The 16,375-nt window shown below is 40.2% G+C and overlaps 2 protein-coding genes across 4 annotated transcripts; both read right to left on the bottom strand.

Annotated features, from left to right (window-relative positions):
* Window positions 1-903: 903 nt before the first annotated feature.
* OTOR (otoraplin) lies at window positions 904-4,115 on the bottom strand. The gene is made up of 3 exons (XM_063327869.1): window positions 2,667-4,115; window positions 2,070-2,209; window positions 904-1,478 (listed from the first exon to the last, which is right to left on the bottom strand). Exons 1-3 carry the CDS (start codon window positions 2,806-2,808, stop codon window positions 1,299-1,301), a joined length of 462 nt encoding a protein of 153 aa, XP_063183939.1. The 5' UTR covers window positions 2,809-4,115; the 3' UTR covers window positions 904-1,298.
* Window positions 4,116-4,265: 150 nt separating this feature from the next.
* SNRPB2 (small nuclear ribonucleoprotein polypeptide B2) lies at window positions 4,266-13,342 on the bottom strand. 3 transcript variants are annotated; one of them, XM_063327868.1, is made up of 7 exons: window positions 13,275-13,342; window positions 12,875-12,963; window positions 10,353-10,525; window positions 7,984-8,124; window positions 6,786-6,839; window positions 5,171-5,259; window positions 4,266-4,645 (listed from the first exon to the last, which is right to left on the bottom strand). In XM_063327868.1, the coding sequence occupies exons 2-7, from the start codon at window positions 12,936-12,938 to the stop codon at window positions 4,486-4,488; spliced, it is 681 nt and encodes a 226-aa protein (XP_063183938.1). In that variant the 5' UTR covers window positions 12,939-12,963; window positions 13,275-13,342; the 3' UTR covers window positions 4,266-4,485. The 3 variants fall into 3 exon arrangements, with proteins under 3 accessions (XP_063183938.1, XP_063183937.1, XP_063183936.1); XM_063327867.1 differs by having other exon boundaries at window positions 13,270-13,338; XM_063327866.1 differs by having other exon boundaries at window positions 13,265-13,333.
* Between the last annotated feature and the right edge of the window lie 3,033 nt (window positions 13,343-16,375).

Raw genomic sequence — 16,375 nt, 5'->3', positions numbered from 1 at the left:
AGAGCCAGATCCTTAAGGTCACATTTGCAACATACAGTCAAGAACAGTAGAACAAGGAGAAGAACGTTATCTGTATCACCCTTCATTTTTGTTGCGAAGCTCCTGCTTTGAATGTGAAGTAAGGGTGAATTGACCGTGAAAGTCTGTGTTGCTAGTTTTGGGAAAGAAAATTACTTTCCAATTTTAAGTTCTGCATTGCTACCTGACAACAGCCCATTCTGGACCCTGAGTCAGCCTGCAGGCTAAAACATCGGTTTAACCTGCCTCTGCTTCCAGTTCCACTTGCCGTGCAGCAGACTGGCTGTCATATTGTTGAGAAAAGAGCTTAGAAACGTATTTAAGTCATTCTTTCATGTTCTGTGACTAATTAATTGTTGCAATGCTTCTGGGCCAAATTCAGAACAACTTAATGTAGTGTCAAGAAAAGCAATCACTTATCGAAGATTCACACTTCCTCAAATAAAGCTTGTTTGACACATGAAACAAAATTCTTCCTTTCACTTACTTCCTCTGTGTTAATGAAACCCATCTAGTAACCTGGAGCTAGGATTAAAAACTCCATATGTGATTTCAAGATTGAAGCACTAATTGTTGTATTTTGCCATGCACTTCAAAACCACATATAGCTAAATATTCAATATTGATGAAGGCAATTACTGTAAACCTACCACTGAACTTGATTTTAAGCCTGGGAATAAGCTACCAGTAAGCGTTAGTTGTAAGCCAAACCATACCAGCCTCTGAGAAGGACCCTCCTCTTCCACTCCTCTGTGAAGTGTTTCAGATCTTTAGTAAAATCATGAGTTGTGTGGTGTAGTGAGACACTACATAATCAGGGACAATCACGCTTTCAGAAATACAGCCTGCTTACTCACACATCACTAATGTCTTTCCAAAAGCTTTTTAATTCAGTTTTTTGACATACCAATAACTTTGTTACGAGAAAGCCAGCATGCTTTCCGTAAATCAGAAGTTCTGTATGACAGTGCCCACCTATACATACAATTAACAGAAAACGCACTTGTACACTTTACTAAAGCATGCAGCACAATATCCTGGCTCTGGAAAAAGAAAGCTTTGGGTAAAACTTATGTGGCCTTGAAGGAATGCTACTCAAATCAATAGGAAACAGGAACTCTAATAGGATCAGGCCCTTAATGCAGCATTTGCAATGTCTGCAATATCAGAGCTTATGTTAAGGATTTTATTGAGGCTATTTGACTGTATAAAGGCCCAAAGATTGGATCCCATAGCATCTGTGATATGCTACAATCAACTGCCACAATTATGATTTGTTTTTACAGCAAATTAGCATTAAACAGCCAAGTATAATTATGCAGCCAGCTGGGCTTTTGCAAATTCCTTACCGTTGTAGGAACAGTCTTATTTGCTTCTTGATAGACATGTTGTTCTGAGACTAAACTGCTAGGGAAATAACCAACTGTCCCCATATGGTCTTCATACTGTTCTCCATAAACCTTCAAGCAAGGAGATGTATAATTAGGTACCTTAAAACAGTCATCTGGTCTGAGCAAGATCACAATTTAGTCAAAAGCAGTTACTAATATTGCTTCTTACTCTGGTTTTAGATTTCCTAGTCTCCAATTAGCTGGCACGTGAAATGAACCATTAACACAAGTTCTGATACAGGCATACATTTTTTGGAGTAAATTAATACCGCCTGTAGTTTATCTGGATTTTTTTTTTTAATAAATGCAGCTAATATTTATCTTAGCTTTTATCACAGGGGGTTGTAAAACCCTTAAATTAAAGGGAAGCATTCTCCTCCATAGTTTCAGCAAGCAGCCACAGAAAAGGACTGTCGAGCCCTTCTGTTAAGGTTCAGTTCCTAATTACCACATAGTTATCGGAGATATTCCATAAAACAAACTAAAAAAAAGTATTAAAACCCTCAAAACTCCTCAATCTGTTTAAGTTTAAACATTCACTTTGAAAATTAAGTTGCTACTTTAAAACCCACAATAGCTCAGGATTAGCATCCATTTCTTGATAGAAATGTGTGTTAATCTACTTCTGGTTTGCTCATATAAACAAGAATCTCCTCTTACACTTCCAGCCCAGAATTCTCCAGAGTCTTTTTCTTTCACTAGTTTTGAGTAAACGTAAATCAACTGCCCTTTTTTAATATTAATGAATCTGCAGTCTGGAGCATTATAATCCTCTTCTGCTCTGGCAAGGGAAATGGTGTCTAGAAAAAAAAGTACGAGGTGGACAAATTTAAATACATATACTTTTACAAAGAGAAATATAAATGTATGTGTGTGTGTATGCATACATGTTAAACTATTTCTACAGACAAAAGTAGGTTATCCTGAAATTAATAGAAGTCTTCAAGAATTTGTTCTACTCATTCTCCAGTATGCAAAGTAACAGTTTAAGAATGTGCCATTTCATCATAGTGGAAGTTATAATCCTTCTCTCTGCATTTACCTTTCACTTGAGTGAAACATGTCCTTCCAAAATCCTTTTTGCAGTAAAACTGCATGTGACATTCCACATAAACCCTCCCACTCTGCTTTTAAAGTTGACAAACCACTGCAAATTAAGAGAGCTAAATAGGCAGAATACTTTTCCCCCCCTCACACTACAGCATCTAAACTGCATTTTTGAGACTCTATTCTTAAAATTAAAACAAAATTACTTACAGACACAGTTGTCATCAGCACAGAGTTTCTTGCTGGCGAGCTTGTCCATAAAAATTCCAGTTACAAGAGGACACATTAATCCGAGACACAAAAGTAAAACAACCAAATAAGCACGTTGTGTCATTTTTCTTTTCTGCAGCATTTGCCAAATGCGTGCCGGGTCCAGCAATCCCTGTCTTTTATGGAAGAGGCAGACACCTGGACAAACACGCTGGGCCAATGGGAAGGGGTGAGGGTGACACTCCACCCCACCAGAGAGGCCATAGGTGGGAGGAAGACCTCAGGGTCTACTCATGAAACCGAATCCCTTCCCAAAGCCATTCTGCATTAACATTTCAATCAGCAACTGTATTATTTAAACATTTAAAGCCTTCCTGTAGCGGTCCATAGTCTTAATCTTACCTCAAGCGGAGTTTGAGAACGAAAATTAAGTCAGATCCTGGTAAGCAGCAAAGGAAATTACATCCTTCCAAATCCTCAAGTTCTTCATTTTCACAAATGCTCACTGACAAGTGTAATCTCCACAAGATCGTAAACCCTCAGTGGCAGAGATTCCCCTGTTACGGTCTACAGAAAGGACCTACTAGGACTCTAACAGATGGACGCAAATGTACACAAGCCATCAGGGAGCTGAAACAGTCAAAGAAGGCTTTGCAGATCAGCAATTCAAATTTGAAGTCTAAAAGGTGCAAACGCTGCATACCTGTACAGGCAAGATCCCTTCCACAGGGAGACACAGTTGAGAGCAGAACACACAGGTTACACCGGCACAGGGGCCATTTCACTTTGATTTACATAGCTGAACTCAGTGGGGAGTCTGCAGATGCAAGACACTGAACAACACACAGCACCACATGTCTTCCATCACCTGAACAAAACACTTCAGCCTTTGAAGTGATTTTTGCACCCAGATATTTAGAACAGTTACAACTCGCAATACTACACTTGATTACTTCACTGCATTCGTTGTATTTCATGTCACACAAGACCTATAAACATTTTTGACAAGTGGAAAAACACCAAACCAAAAGCCAAACCCAGAAGCTTTAGGACATGTATTTTGAAAAAACTTGCCTAAAAACAGACCATCAGACCCATCAGCACTGACTTTGTAAAGAGCCAGAAAGCCCTTCCTAAACCATTTATTAATATCACTGGTAATAGGGCTGGGCAGAGCAGAAGAGAAGACAACAGATAAACTTTCATGTTTCTTCTGTGGACCTGCTTCTACAGCCAGCCACCATTAGAAAGACAAAACCAAGCTGAACAACAGTGCTGTCAAACTGTAATCAATTTCTACCGAAATCTGGAAGAACCCCCCACTAATGATAATTTGTTTTTCTTAAGTGACAAAATTATCCTTGCTGAAAAGCAGCTGTCTCCTCGGTAACGAGACTGAAGATTGAGTGTTGCATTTATTTGGAATATGCTGACATCTAGCATTCCTGCTCATGCTTTTTGCTCTGAAAAGAAAGCTGTTTTTCCAGCACTCATTTCCCAGACATGAAAGTAATCTAAAAAGTAGTTAAACTAATATACTGAGTAAGCCCTGCAAGCCTAACAGATCAATAGTAAGACAGATTCGAGGAAAACCATGGCTTGAAAACAGCACAAACCGCATTTATTTTAAAAAAAATTAGTATTTCGACACAAAAATGTACTATCCAGTAGATCTGTGGAAATCCTGCATCTGTCTATTGTGGCGGTTTTACACAAGTCTTAAGTTTTCTGCAGAGAACAGCAAACATGCTAGCTGATCAAAGTATCATTGTATTAAAAAAACCAACTATCCACAAAAGTCCTTTACAGGAGCATCCCGTTATTTCTTCGCATAAGTGATTTTCATGGCATGAGACGGAGTGATCTTGAATCCTTGGAGAGCATCTCGAGCAGCTCCTGCTTGATTCTCATTTTCAAACTCCACAAATGCAATGTCATGGCGCCCAGGCACTAAGCGTACTTCTTTGAATCCAGGAAACCTTTAGAATAAAGTGAGAGAGTCAGATAATATTTCCTAGTTTGATAATACATCTCTCTTCCGTAGCCATAAGCCCTTATCATAAGCATCTAACAGTATATTTACTGCTAATGAAAGATTTAAATTGAAGGGGTTTACAAGTCCAGTCCTTGGAACCGTGCCTCAATTAAGGATCATTACATGGAAGCAATTTAATCAGTCTTGCACACATATGGAAGCAACTAAAGCTAGTTTTAAAACTGCTCCTGCTGTCGTAAAGTCTTCAAGATTACAGTCACTAGCTTAAATCCACTGCAGATTGATAGTAGGTAACTTACACAATCAAAACCAGCTGCAAAAAAAGAAATCGGATTTGCTTTCTGCACCAAGTCATCAGAACAAACATCTGTAATCTTGGCAGTAAGACTAAGAACTGAAATACCTTCAGAAGAAATTCTCATTTCTAAAAAGTCAGCTTGCCAACTGAGAAAAAGCATACAGGTAACAGAAGAATTCAAAGGAAAAGTTCATTCTATTCAAAACTTACTGATTGAATAACATGGACAGCATCATCTCATTTGTTTCCTCAGGCAAGTTATTAAGGAAAAGGATATAGTTTGGTGGGTTATCAGGCACCTGCAACAACAGAAGATCAAAGCTTAGAAGATTATACACAGCTATCTGTTCCTCTTGATCTCTCTGCATGATTATTTGAAACGAGACTCACATATCCTTAGTTTTCCTCATCACACTGCTATCTGGACTTCATTATACCTTCACACAATATGCAGACATAGCCCCTCGGTTCTTTTACACTGATATATTAATTTGGAGAGGCTCTTCCACAAAAATCACAACAGCATACTGTCTTATATACCATATTTAAACTCGACAACTCAATAGCTGATACTGCACTACTCTCAGCACTGCCAGGGTGGGATCCAGGTGCTGAAGCACCGGCTGTCCAAGACACATGCGTGGCAGTGGAAGAACCTATGAAAGGCTTACACCCTTCTGGAACAGCAGTTGGAAGCCAAGATAAATACCCTGTTCATCTACAGTAGTACTGAAATACTGAATATCTTTGGGCAACTCAAACCTACAAAACACATATGGTTTTACTACAGTGTTCTCAAATTTATTAATTAGAAACCCCATTAGATTTTAAACTTTAGAGTCTTTATCTAACAGATTTGCCTGCTAATATGAATTTATAGCAACCCACAAGGCTGAGTAGTCAGTTTACTGACACTGGACTGAAAGACCTTCCTAAGTCATCAAGGAAATTACAAAAATGAAGAGGAACTGGACACAACTTCAAACGTCCTAATAGTGGTGCCAACTTAATGCCTCGGGAGAACAGTTTCCTTCAGCTGATGGAAATATTCCAGGCAGTGCCATCAGAAAATAAACTTCTGAAGTTCAAACGAATACCTAAATACTCAGTGTTGTGCTTCCACGCAAACTGACCTACCCATATTGTGCCTTGTAACAAATGATGCCTGAAAGAAAACCCAGACTGGGAGCAAGAAGTTTTCCCCTGTGGATTATGCATGCAATTCTCAGTGACAGTACTTCAGGAATGCAAATATATCCTCCTATAGTATTTGCCCTCCTGCAGATCCTGGCTCTTTAGTACCTCCACTTCTAACACACATGAAGCACCGGGAGCTTGTGCTACATCCCCACACAATCCTTTGGAAAATAAGACACTTGTGAGAAAAGAGAAAAAGTGATTAGAGGACCCCCAAACTCCTGAAAGGAAGCTTTTAGGTAGATATTCTGGCACCCTGCGTAGTCTTCCTTCTCCTTTTCTATTAGTAGAACAAAATTAAAGGGAATTTATTAACAATAAAAAAAAAAGAATCCTTCAACCGATACTAAGCACAGTCCAAATTTAAGAATCAAGTGGGATTTGTTAATAATGTGATTTCCTGTATAATGGTGAAAAATTGTAGGTTTTCATTTCATATTAAGCAGATAAAGTAAAAGTGTGATTTCTTTTGTTTACTGTGATTTAGCTCTTAAGACAAATGTATCACAAAACAAAAAGGAAGCTGTAAAATATACCCTCAAGTTTCCATGTGTAACAAACTATTATTCATAAAGAATAATTTTAAACATTAGTGCTTTTACTTAAAAAAAAAAGAAAAAGGCATTACCTGCTGATTCTGTGCTGCAGTCCCTGAGGCATTGGCTGAATTTTGTGTTGCTCCCTATTAAGTAAGTACAAAATACTTTTACAAAGGTGTTCTGTTAGAAATATATAAGCACACGTCCCCATAGTTCTGTACAACTCAAGGGAGTATGTTAAGATTTTTTTAAGCTACAATCCAAGGAATACTTATTGCTTATGAGATACCTCCCAAAGGGAAACATAAAGCACATGAATTTAATTGAACTTCAAAGCCAGGCAATTAAAAAAAACCATCAGTACTATCTGCTCTCACTAATGGCTGAGTCAGCAGATACAGCAAATCACTATTTCTCCACATTATAAAATTTAATTTAATAGACAGGAAGGAAGCAGTTTGGAAAATGAAGGCCTGCACAAGACATACCTAAAAGGAGAAAAATAGGTGTTTCTGCTGAGGATTCCAGTTTAGCAAGGATAACTAAAGCTATTACCATTATAGCTAGTAGCAATTACTTCCTTCTAAGAGATTTGTATATAATGATTGGGGTTTTTTTTAATGAATCCTGAGAAATCTGAATATTCTACCTAGAAAATGTTGCTTTCTCTGAACACTCTTATCTGTCCTTGATACCAATTTGTGCCTTAGCAGGAAATGTAGTTAAATAACACAATATTCAAAATCCGTTCCTTGATGTTTTCTGCTATACTTCACCACATAAATTACTAGATGTTATTAGTTTAGGCCAGGCCACCCTTAGTGGAGATATATTCCAAGGCAACTCCTTTTCATCTACCTGTAAATGAATTATCTTGTTTCCATTTACCATTCTTAGTGCTTACAGAGCAAAGAAAGCATTAAAATACCAAAGGGCAAAGCTGGTTGAGCACTTGAAGCTGGCATTAAAGACACACGCACACACCTCTCCTTTTTTTTCTTTTTTAAAAAGATGTTAGTTTCTACTTTGGTTTATTGTACCTTTGCCCTACATCTTTGTTTTCAGCAGGTAATAGGAAAGGAGAAAAAAAAAAAGGGAACAGCAAAGAATATATTAGCAGCCCCCTCTGCTTCAACTTACAGTGAGTGCTCAAGAGCACTAGATATCAATAGACCACAATTTAGCGAATTGAGAAGTACCAAAAGACAATGCTTAGTCCTAAAAAAATAATTTAAAATAGCTTTTGTGTTTTTTTTTTTTCTTTCTTTAAACAGAGAAGCAGCTTACCTGGATAACCTTTTTATTTGCTGCATTTGCTGACTGCTCCAGAGATTTGGCCTTCTTCTTTTCTTTCCTTTTTTCCTTATCGGCAAAGGTACCACGCATTTTAGAGATGATATCAGAGTCTGTTTTTGCATACTGAATACGCTTTTTAAAAGGAAAAAAAATAGTACATTTTGCAGTTACTAAGCCTGAACATTTTGTACCTGTCCTAGTTTCAGATGGGAAAGACTTGATTTTTCTTTGTAGTGATTGCTGTGAAAGCAATGTCCTATTGTTTTTAGTTGTTGCTACGTGATGTTTACACTATTCAAGGACTTTTTTTTCAGCTTCCCATAGAAGCATAGACAGAACGATGGAATGGCCAGTGAAATACTCCATACCATAGACATGATGCTCAGTACATAAACGGGGAGGGGGTGGAATCTGCAATCACTGCTCCAGATGGTGCCAATTCACTAGGCAGTGAGAGTGACCTGTGTCACTATTATTATTTTTCCTGTTCTGTTATTGTTTCTATTAAAATGTCTTTATCTCAACCCACAAGTTTTTTTCCTCCCTTTGACCCTCCCCCTCCCCTTCTCCCTTTTTTTTCCCCACCTCCTCCCCCTACCCTTTGGAGGGGAGGGGACAGGGACTGAGCAAGCAGCTGCATGGTTGTAGTTGCTGGCTGGGATTAAACCACAACAGCATTATTTTCATTAACTGTCTCCTACTAAACTGCATGTACAGTTTTTAGCAGAACTTATTATATTAAAAATGGTTTTTTTACGAACTGTAGGTATGCTTACAGAGTATCTAATCCTCATATTTAATTCTGCGCACAGCAAGGGAACTCTAAAAAAACCTTAAGATGGTAATTACTAGTTTTAATTCATTGAAATTGGAACTCTTCATCTAACAGCATCTTTTTAACAACTGTCAAGGTAACATATACAAAGCAATAGAAGGACATTTGACAAAATTGGCACTAGCTTCTATTAAAAAACCTGAGAGGGAGTTAAAGTTTTAAGGGGAGTTAAAATTTTAACAGTAATTTCTCAGATCTGTACAGAAAATCAAGTTCAAGAAAACTCAGACTTCTTAAATAGAAAGGCAGTTACCTGCCTTAATCCAGACTGGATTGTGTAAATTCTGTCAGCAGCACAGCCATGCTCGCTTCCTGACAAAGGCTGCCCAGTGCACTAGCCAGTGGGTAAGCAGGTTCAGCTAAGAGGACACAGGTGTGCAACATTATATACGCACACAATCCTATTGCTTTTACTATCAGAGACTATCTCAACACAAAATTACACAGCAGCTGAAGATTTTTTTAAAAAATGTTTTTGTTCAGTGATTACATAGGATATGCATGCTGCCGGCAATAGTCAAAGAGGGAAGTACACCTGAAAGCTTATGAAGCCTTAATCTTTTTATTTCCTATTGAGTTTTACTGAGCACACAACTCTTTAAGGGTAACTGACAGAACTGAGCTTGCACAATTCCTTGTTAAGGATTTAATTAGAGAATCTGAAAGTGTTAATGAAAAAAGCTCATGGCTCAGCAACACAAGAACTGCCTATGCTCTCCTTAATGCTCAAAGCTATGAGCTGAAAGCCAGTATTAATATACCCATCCATCACTGAAGTTAAGTGGGCCATTTGCATGTATCATTATGCCTCACAAATAATTGCAGAATTAAGAGATGCCTAATTATCCAAACAGGCAACAACGTGTCAATTGTTGTGCTGTTCTGCACGTTATCGAGTACATTATTAAATGACATTCTATCAACCAGCAGTGTGTTTGCTTCACTGAAGTTATACTGAAATTCAGTTACTTGGTTTGGTGATCTGATGCATGCACAAGCAGCACTAACCATCGATTTAAAAAAATAAATCACTGGTCACATCTGTTGATTTCTGGAAAGTAAAACTGCAGAGATCTTCATCCAACTCACTGCTACCTCAAAAAGGAAGCATCATGTTCTAGCTATTTATTAGGAACATAACAGTAATTAAGGTTACTCTAGAGGAATTAACTGAAAGGACCTAATTTCAGTAACATTACTGAAAAAACTTAATTGGTTCAACAGAAGACATGAGTAAAATGGGAAGTATTTAAGATCTTAAAAACTTTAATCCAGCACAGAAAAACATAAAGCCACCCCTAAGGAAACCTAAATGCTAAATTCAGTCTCTGTCTGTGTTTTAGCTACAGTCTCTCCAGCATCCCCCTAGCTTGCATAAATACATATATTCATCAAGACGTGATGTGAGTGAATAACAATACAACTACAAGTACACATAATAGTTAATTCACAATGTGCAAGTACCAAAACACCATATCCTACCATGGCAATTTTTTTCCTTTAAAAAGCTAAGAAAATAACTTACCATTGGTTTCCCATAAAACGGAAAGCCTTGTAGTTGTCTCAAAGCATTAGTAGACGATCCAAGTTCTTTAAATATAACAAAAGCCTGTCCTCTCATCTTCATAGTCTTTAATGCCACGATGTCGACCACATGACCAAACTGTGAGAATAACGCGTACAGGGACCTCTTCAGTTCTGTTGACAATACAAAAAAATAGATTATAACAAGCTACTTGCAAATGCCCACTTCTACAGAGAGTGCTGTCCTTTAGGGACAGTGGCTTTTGCCAGCTTTAGCTCACACAGTGATGTGTTACATCAGATTAGTCAAAACTGTTGCACCAGTACAAGTTTATTTACCCAGTTTTTGTAAGTTGGTGCATAATGCTTCGTTTCACACTTTAAGTATTCAGCTAGTAAAAAAGTTGTATTGCCATCCGTTCTACCATTCTAAGAGTAACAATTAGACAAAGGTGTATATATATACACATTTCTGTATATACATATATATACAAACACACACTCACACATTCAAGTATGATGTATGAAAGCTACCAAAGACTGATCAGGAAATCCATGCTGTAACACGCAACAGTAAAGAGGTATGACTTAAAACAAGAACACAGCAAAATAGTCACTACTTAAAGGCTAACTAAATTTGGAAATTTTTTTTGTAACTATTTATTCAATTCTCTCATACATATGAAATATTTTTTTCATATTCTAGATATGCATATGTTTTTGTGTGATCACACTGTACCTTACAGCTGCAATGGATTTATTTTCATTATTTAAAATCACATGCCAAATTAAACCTTAATCTTCTCCAATTGCATAATTGTTCTAACTCACAAATCTTACATTTGAAATATTTCAGCCACATAAGAGCACTGCCTCTTGTTTACTGCTGTTAAGACTTGGTAATACCAACCCACTGACACCTACTCCAGCTGTGCTTGACCAACCACAGCACTATTTTTCTAAAAAAGTTTTTTTATCAAAAATAATATCCTTGAAAATAACTTTTAAAAGTGTATTTTAAAAAAATGTCGCATTTGTAAGCTTTACAGAGAATGTGAAAACCTACACTTAAAAATTATAACCATGCAACTTCATAGTGGAGACTTACTAGTTTATAGGGCGCTTAACATGCTACAAACAAAGCCCCAAATTAAATTTATTCAGTAGAATCATCTTGACAAGTTAATAAACAATTTCTCAGCAAAGTTGTTTCCACTTTCAGATCTCTCCCTGAAGAAACATTTAAGTAGAACTAGTCTGATCCAGCCACTCGGTTCACAAACAATAACAAATAAATTACCTTGATCACTTTAGATTACAAGCTAAGCATGAGCATGAAGTGGATGGTTCTATGCAGACATTGTATATAGAGCCACATAAGGGCAAGAGCTTTTTTTTTGTTAGCACACTGTGAGGAGCTAAAATTCCTCAGGATGACATCGTTTCTCTCTAGAGAGGGCTGCAGTAACTGCAAGGCAGTGTCTCTAAGAGGATGATGCAAAGCAGGCTCGCTCATGCCACGTTCACCGCTTCTGCGCTGTGTTAAAAAAATAAGGAGCACACAGATGTTCCCACATTTCAGTGAGCAGAGACTACTGACCACCAAAACCTATACCAACACACCTCTTCGCATCCATCAGATATTCTGATTACTGCCGTGGCTGCAGTTATTCACTGACCAGCAAACCTAACCTATGCAATTATAGAATCATAGAATGGTTGGGGTTGGAAAGGACCCTAAAGACCATCTAGTTCCAATTAGTGACAAAACTACAATAGAGAGGCAATCAGAAGCTTCCTTAGAAATACTGGTCCTGGTTTACAAAAAGAGTTGAACATTGTGCTGCGTTTGTTGGTGGCAGCTGCTGCTTCCTCACAAGAAGCAGGTCAAGGAAGGAGATTCTGCCCTTCTACTCCGTTCTGGTAAGACCCCACCTGGAATACTGCGTCCAGCTTTGGAGCTCTCAGCACAGGAGGCTTTCTCAGTCTGTTTTGTAAGAACAGACTGAGACAGTTGGGGTTCTTCAGCCTGGAGAAGAGAAGGCTCCAGGGAGACCTTAGAGCCAAGAGCACAGTCCCTAATAGGGGCCTATAGAAAAGACAGGGAGGGACTCTGGATCAGGGAGTGTAGTGATAGAACAAGGGCTAACAGTTTTAAACTGAAAGAGGAGAGATTTAGATTAGATATGAGGAAGAAATTCTTTACTGTGAGGGCGGTGAGCCCCTGGCCCAGTTTGCCCAGAGAAGCTGTGGCTGCTCTATCCCTGGAGGTGTTCAAGGCCAGGCTGGATGAGGCTTTGAGCAACCTGCTCCAGTGGGAGGTGTCCCTGTCCACGGCAGGGCAGTTGGAACTGGGTGACCTTTAAGGTCCCTTCCAACCTAAACCATTCCATGACAAGCAGCCAGCTGCTGGGAGCCCACTGCAGGACGACCATCCGTGTGGCACCTGGGAGCCCCGGCACCGCCAAAACGCCAACTGCTGTGTGCGAGTGGGAAGCCAGCCCGAATCGCAGACACTGATACCTTCTTTCTTAATCTTATCGTTGATGTTGTTGATGTAGATGGTGTGGTTGGGCCTGATGTCCATCCTCAGCGGCGGCTGACAGACCTGCCTGCGGGCAGAGCACACGCGGGGATCCGTTAGCGGCGGCCGGGGCGCGGAACGAGCCGCCAGAGCCAACAACATCCTGGACCCCGCCGCGGGACCTGAGACAGGCCCCAGGGCTCCCCCCGCCCTAAGACCTGGGACGGTCCGCGGGGGCCTGTCCGCTCTCCCGCTCCGCTCCTACCCGCCCCGCTCCTACCCTCCCCAGGCAGGCCCGCAGGACGGGCGCTACTAGGAGTCAGCCCCGCAGCAGCCCACCGCCTCTCCCCCTCCTCCCGCCGCCCGGGTTCCGGGCCGCCTCACCGTACCTCACCTCACCTCCTCCCGCCGAGATGGCGGCCGGCTCTTCCCACGCCGCCGGGCACGCGACGCAGGCGGCAGAGCCGCTCCCACAGCAATCGATGGGCCGAGCGCCGATTCGCCGAGCAGCGCCTGCGCGGTGGCGGCCACCGCCGCCATATTAGTCGGGCTCCTCAGGCTCTGGTGTGTTTGGCGGGTTATGTTCTCACCCTTCGGGCAGCGAGGTGAAAGGGGAAGCAGCTCATAAAGCCGTTCGACAAGCGGTTCGGTTTAAATAACGTGGGTTAGCAAACTGTGTCGGTTATGCCAGGCTGAGAGGGTTGGGGTTGTTCAGCCTAGAGAATAGAAAGCTCCAGGGAGACCTTACAGCCCCTTCCAGTCCCTAAAGGGGCTGCAGGAGAGATGAGGAGGGGCTTTTTACAAGGGCATGTAGTGGTAGGACGAGGAGGCTTCGAAGTGGAAGAGGGGAGATTTAGATGAGATATGAGGAAGAAATTCTTCACTGTGAGGGTGGCGAGCCCCTGGCCCAGGTTGCCCAGAGAAGCTGTGGCTGCCCCATCCCTGGAGGGGTTCAAGGCCAGGCTGGACGGGGCTTGGAGCAGCCTGGTCTAGTGGGAAGTGTCCCTGCCCAGGGCAGGGGGGTTGGAACTAGATGGTCTTTTAAGGTCCCTTCAATCCTAAACCCTTCTATGATTTGTTCGTGGCCCTCACCGCAGAAGGAAAGCAGCCTGTAGCTAGGCCTGGCTCTGGTCGGGCTGGAAGGGTGCTGAGCCCACACCGCCATCTGGTGAAGCCCACAGTAATGCCACGGGGAGCTCAGTCTGCCTGTGGATTCCTGCCAGGATCGAGAGAGGGTGGTAGTTGGGGCTCCACAGAAATCAGCGAGAGTCGAAAGTGACCGACATGAGGATCTCCTCCCCCAGCTTTAACCTCTGTGCCAATACAGTAATAAACAAAGTGAGCTGTCATTTTATTGTGTCTTCACAGTTAACATCTGATATAGCAACTTTTAAAAAACTAAGAGAAGCAGTAATTTAAAAATGCCTGTAGACATTCATTAGCTAACATTTGGTTTTGATATTGAAAAGGCAAAGTATTCGAGCATGTTATTTCTTGAAGGTACTTTGAAAATCCCTGTGGTAGTGGTAGCTCAGGATAAATAAACAGAGCAAAGATTGAGGTTGCAGCCTTTGAATTTTTGGAATAATTTTGCAGGCTACATACCTTCATTTCTGTGAATAATTACGCAGGCTTTTTCAGAAACAATTTTAAGTTGCAAAGGTTAAACCTGGTTACATATCAAAAAGAAGTTCTTGAGAGGGGGAAATATAATCAATAAGATAGTTCTTGCTTAAACTAAAAATTTTGTTTGGACAGGCCATCTCTTTGTAAAGAGGCAGGAACCTTGAGTAGAAGGTTCTTGGTTCAGTTACACTTCAGGAAAAAAACTCAACATTACTTCCAGATTCTAGAGTTTGCTTGAGTAAAAAGGAAATCTGCTATTTAGGAAGCCTGTAAAGAACAATATGGATTGTAGTGGTTTGAGTATAAAAGCCAAAAAAAAAAGCTGTTGATTGAGTTGTTACTTACTGGTGGAAGGAACAGCGTGTTCTTCAGTAGTTGGTAGCCTTGCATGGTATGGGAACTGGTGTGCTGGTACAATGCCATACACAAAGCATGCATGCCACAGTCAAAACATGATTGGCAACAATTCCAGTCAAGTTTCGGGGTCCTATTTATTTTTATTTGTTTATTGTCTTAGAAGTAGTTGTTAAGATAAAGCATAATTTGGAAATCCAATCATGAACAATACATTAAACCAGTCTTTTTCAGACAGTCTGACCGTGTTATTTTACGTGTTGATCAGCAGTGTAGTCCATGTAACTTCGTAATTTAGTAACCATGTTCAAAACTACTTATATGTTATTGAGTCAACATAGTTTAGGGAGTTTGTCCTGTGGAATCAAAAATACTGACATATTATAAATGATTTTTAAAATAAAGTCCTTCAACTGTTCATAGAGAAGACACTAAAGAAAACAAACACACAAAAAGCCTCAACCTGACACAAGGTACGGAAGAATTCATGGCTTCTTTAATTCTTCCAGTGCAGTATGCCACACTCATACTTGCTCAGAGTCACTTTAAGCACAGCTGATTTATTTTTGCAGAATTTGAATGCAATAAAGCAGAAAAGCTATATTTTTCCTGCTCCTCAGGTGGGATTTCACAGTCTGCCTGCCAGTTCAATAGAAGTGACATTCATTCTGCAGGTTGGCTTCCCCCTCTCCTCCCCAAGGTTTATTTGGATTACTTTTGTTTTCTTAATCCCTAAACAGAGCGATACAGTGCGCTCATATTCACTACAACGGCCATTTGTTTAAAAGTCCCTGAAAGCTTGAAGTACCGTAAAAATTATTTCAAGTTTCTTAGCAAGAATGCCTGTAGCAACTTAGTAAGCAATTATAATTCATCACCAACATAATGGGCTAGAAACCTACTTCCAGCTTGAACAGGTAGCTGCTTCGTCAGAGACTGTCAAACAGCGTTGGAGAAACAAGGCAGAGAGCAGAGGCTTCTCGAAAGTATCTTTGTAGCCACTGCTCTTCCCCCCTTCCTGCCCTTTGCTCGAGGTCAGGGGAGCCTAGCATTTCATTATTATTGCTGTTGTTTGTTATGAAACCTGTAATAAAAATCGCTTTTGTTTGGTTTTTTTCCCCTTCATCTTCCTTTTCTAAATTCAATGCAATTCCCTGAACTAAAGAACAATAACCGAGAGCTGCATATAGTGGAAGCTTTACAACATTGTGCCATCCTCACAGCTTTGATTTGGTCCACATACACATAATGATGCTTCACACTTTTCACAGTTGTTTCACAATCCTCATACAGGAAGATAGATAAAGTCACTCTAATTTATCAGTATAGAAATATTTTCATCTCACCAGTGGAGGGGAGGGAATAAAAATCCCATACTAGAAAGAAACACGAGTGTGATATGGCTGGATTGGGCTTCAGTACTTTGGTTCTGCCCTTTGACTGATGTGTTTTGCTGTGCCAAGGAGTATGTTAACACATCATTAAACATTGGAACATGGACGAAGACAATGAACAAAATG

This window comes from Chroicocephalus ridibundus, chromosome 3 (genome assembly GCF_963924245.1).
Source record: "Chroicocephalus ridibundus chromosome 3, bChrRid1.1, whole genome shotgun sequence".
Classification (NCBI taxonomy): Eukaryota; Metazoa; Chordata; class Aves; order Charadriiformes; family Laridae; genus Chroicocephalus; species Chroicocephalus ridibundus.
The sequence above is the reverse complement of the archived record's forward strand: the minus strand, read 5'-3'. Positions and strand labels throughout refer to the sequence as shown.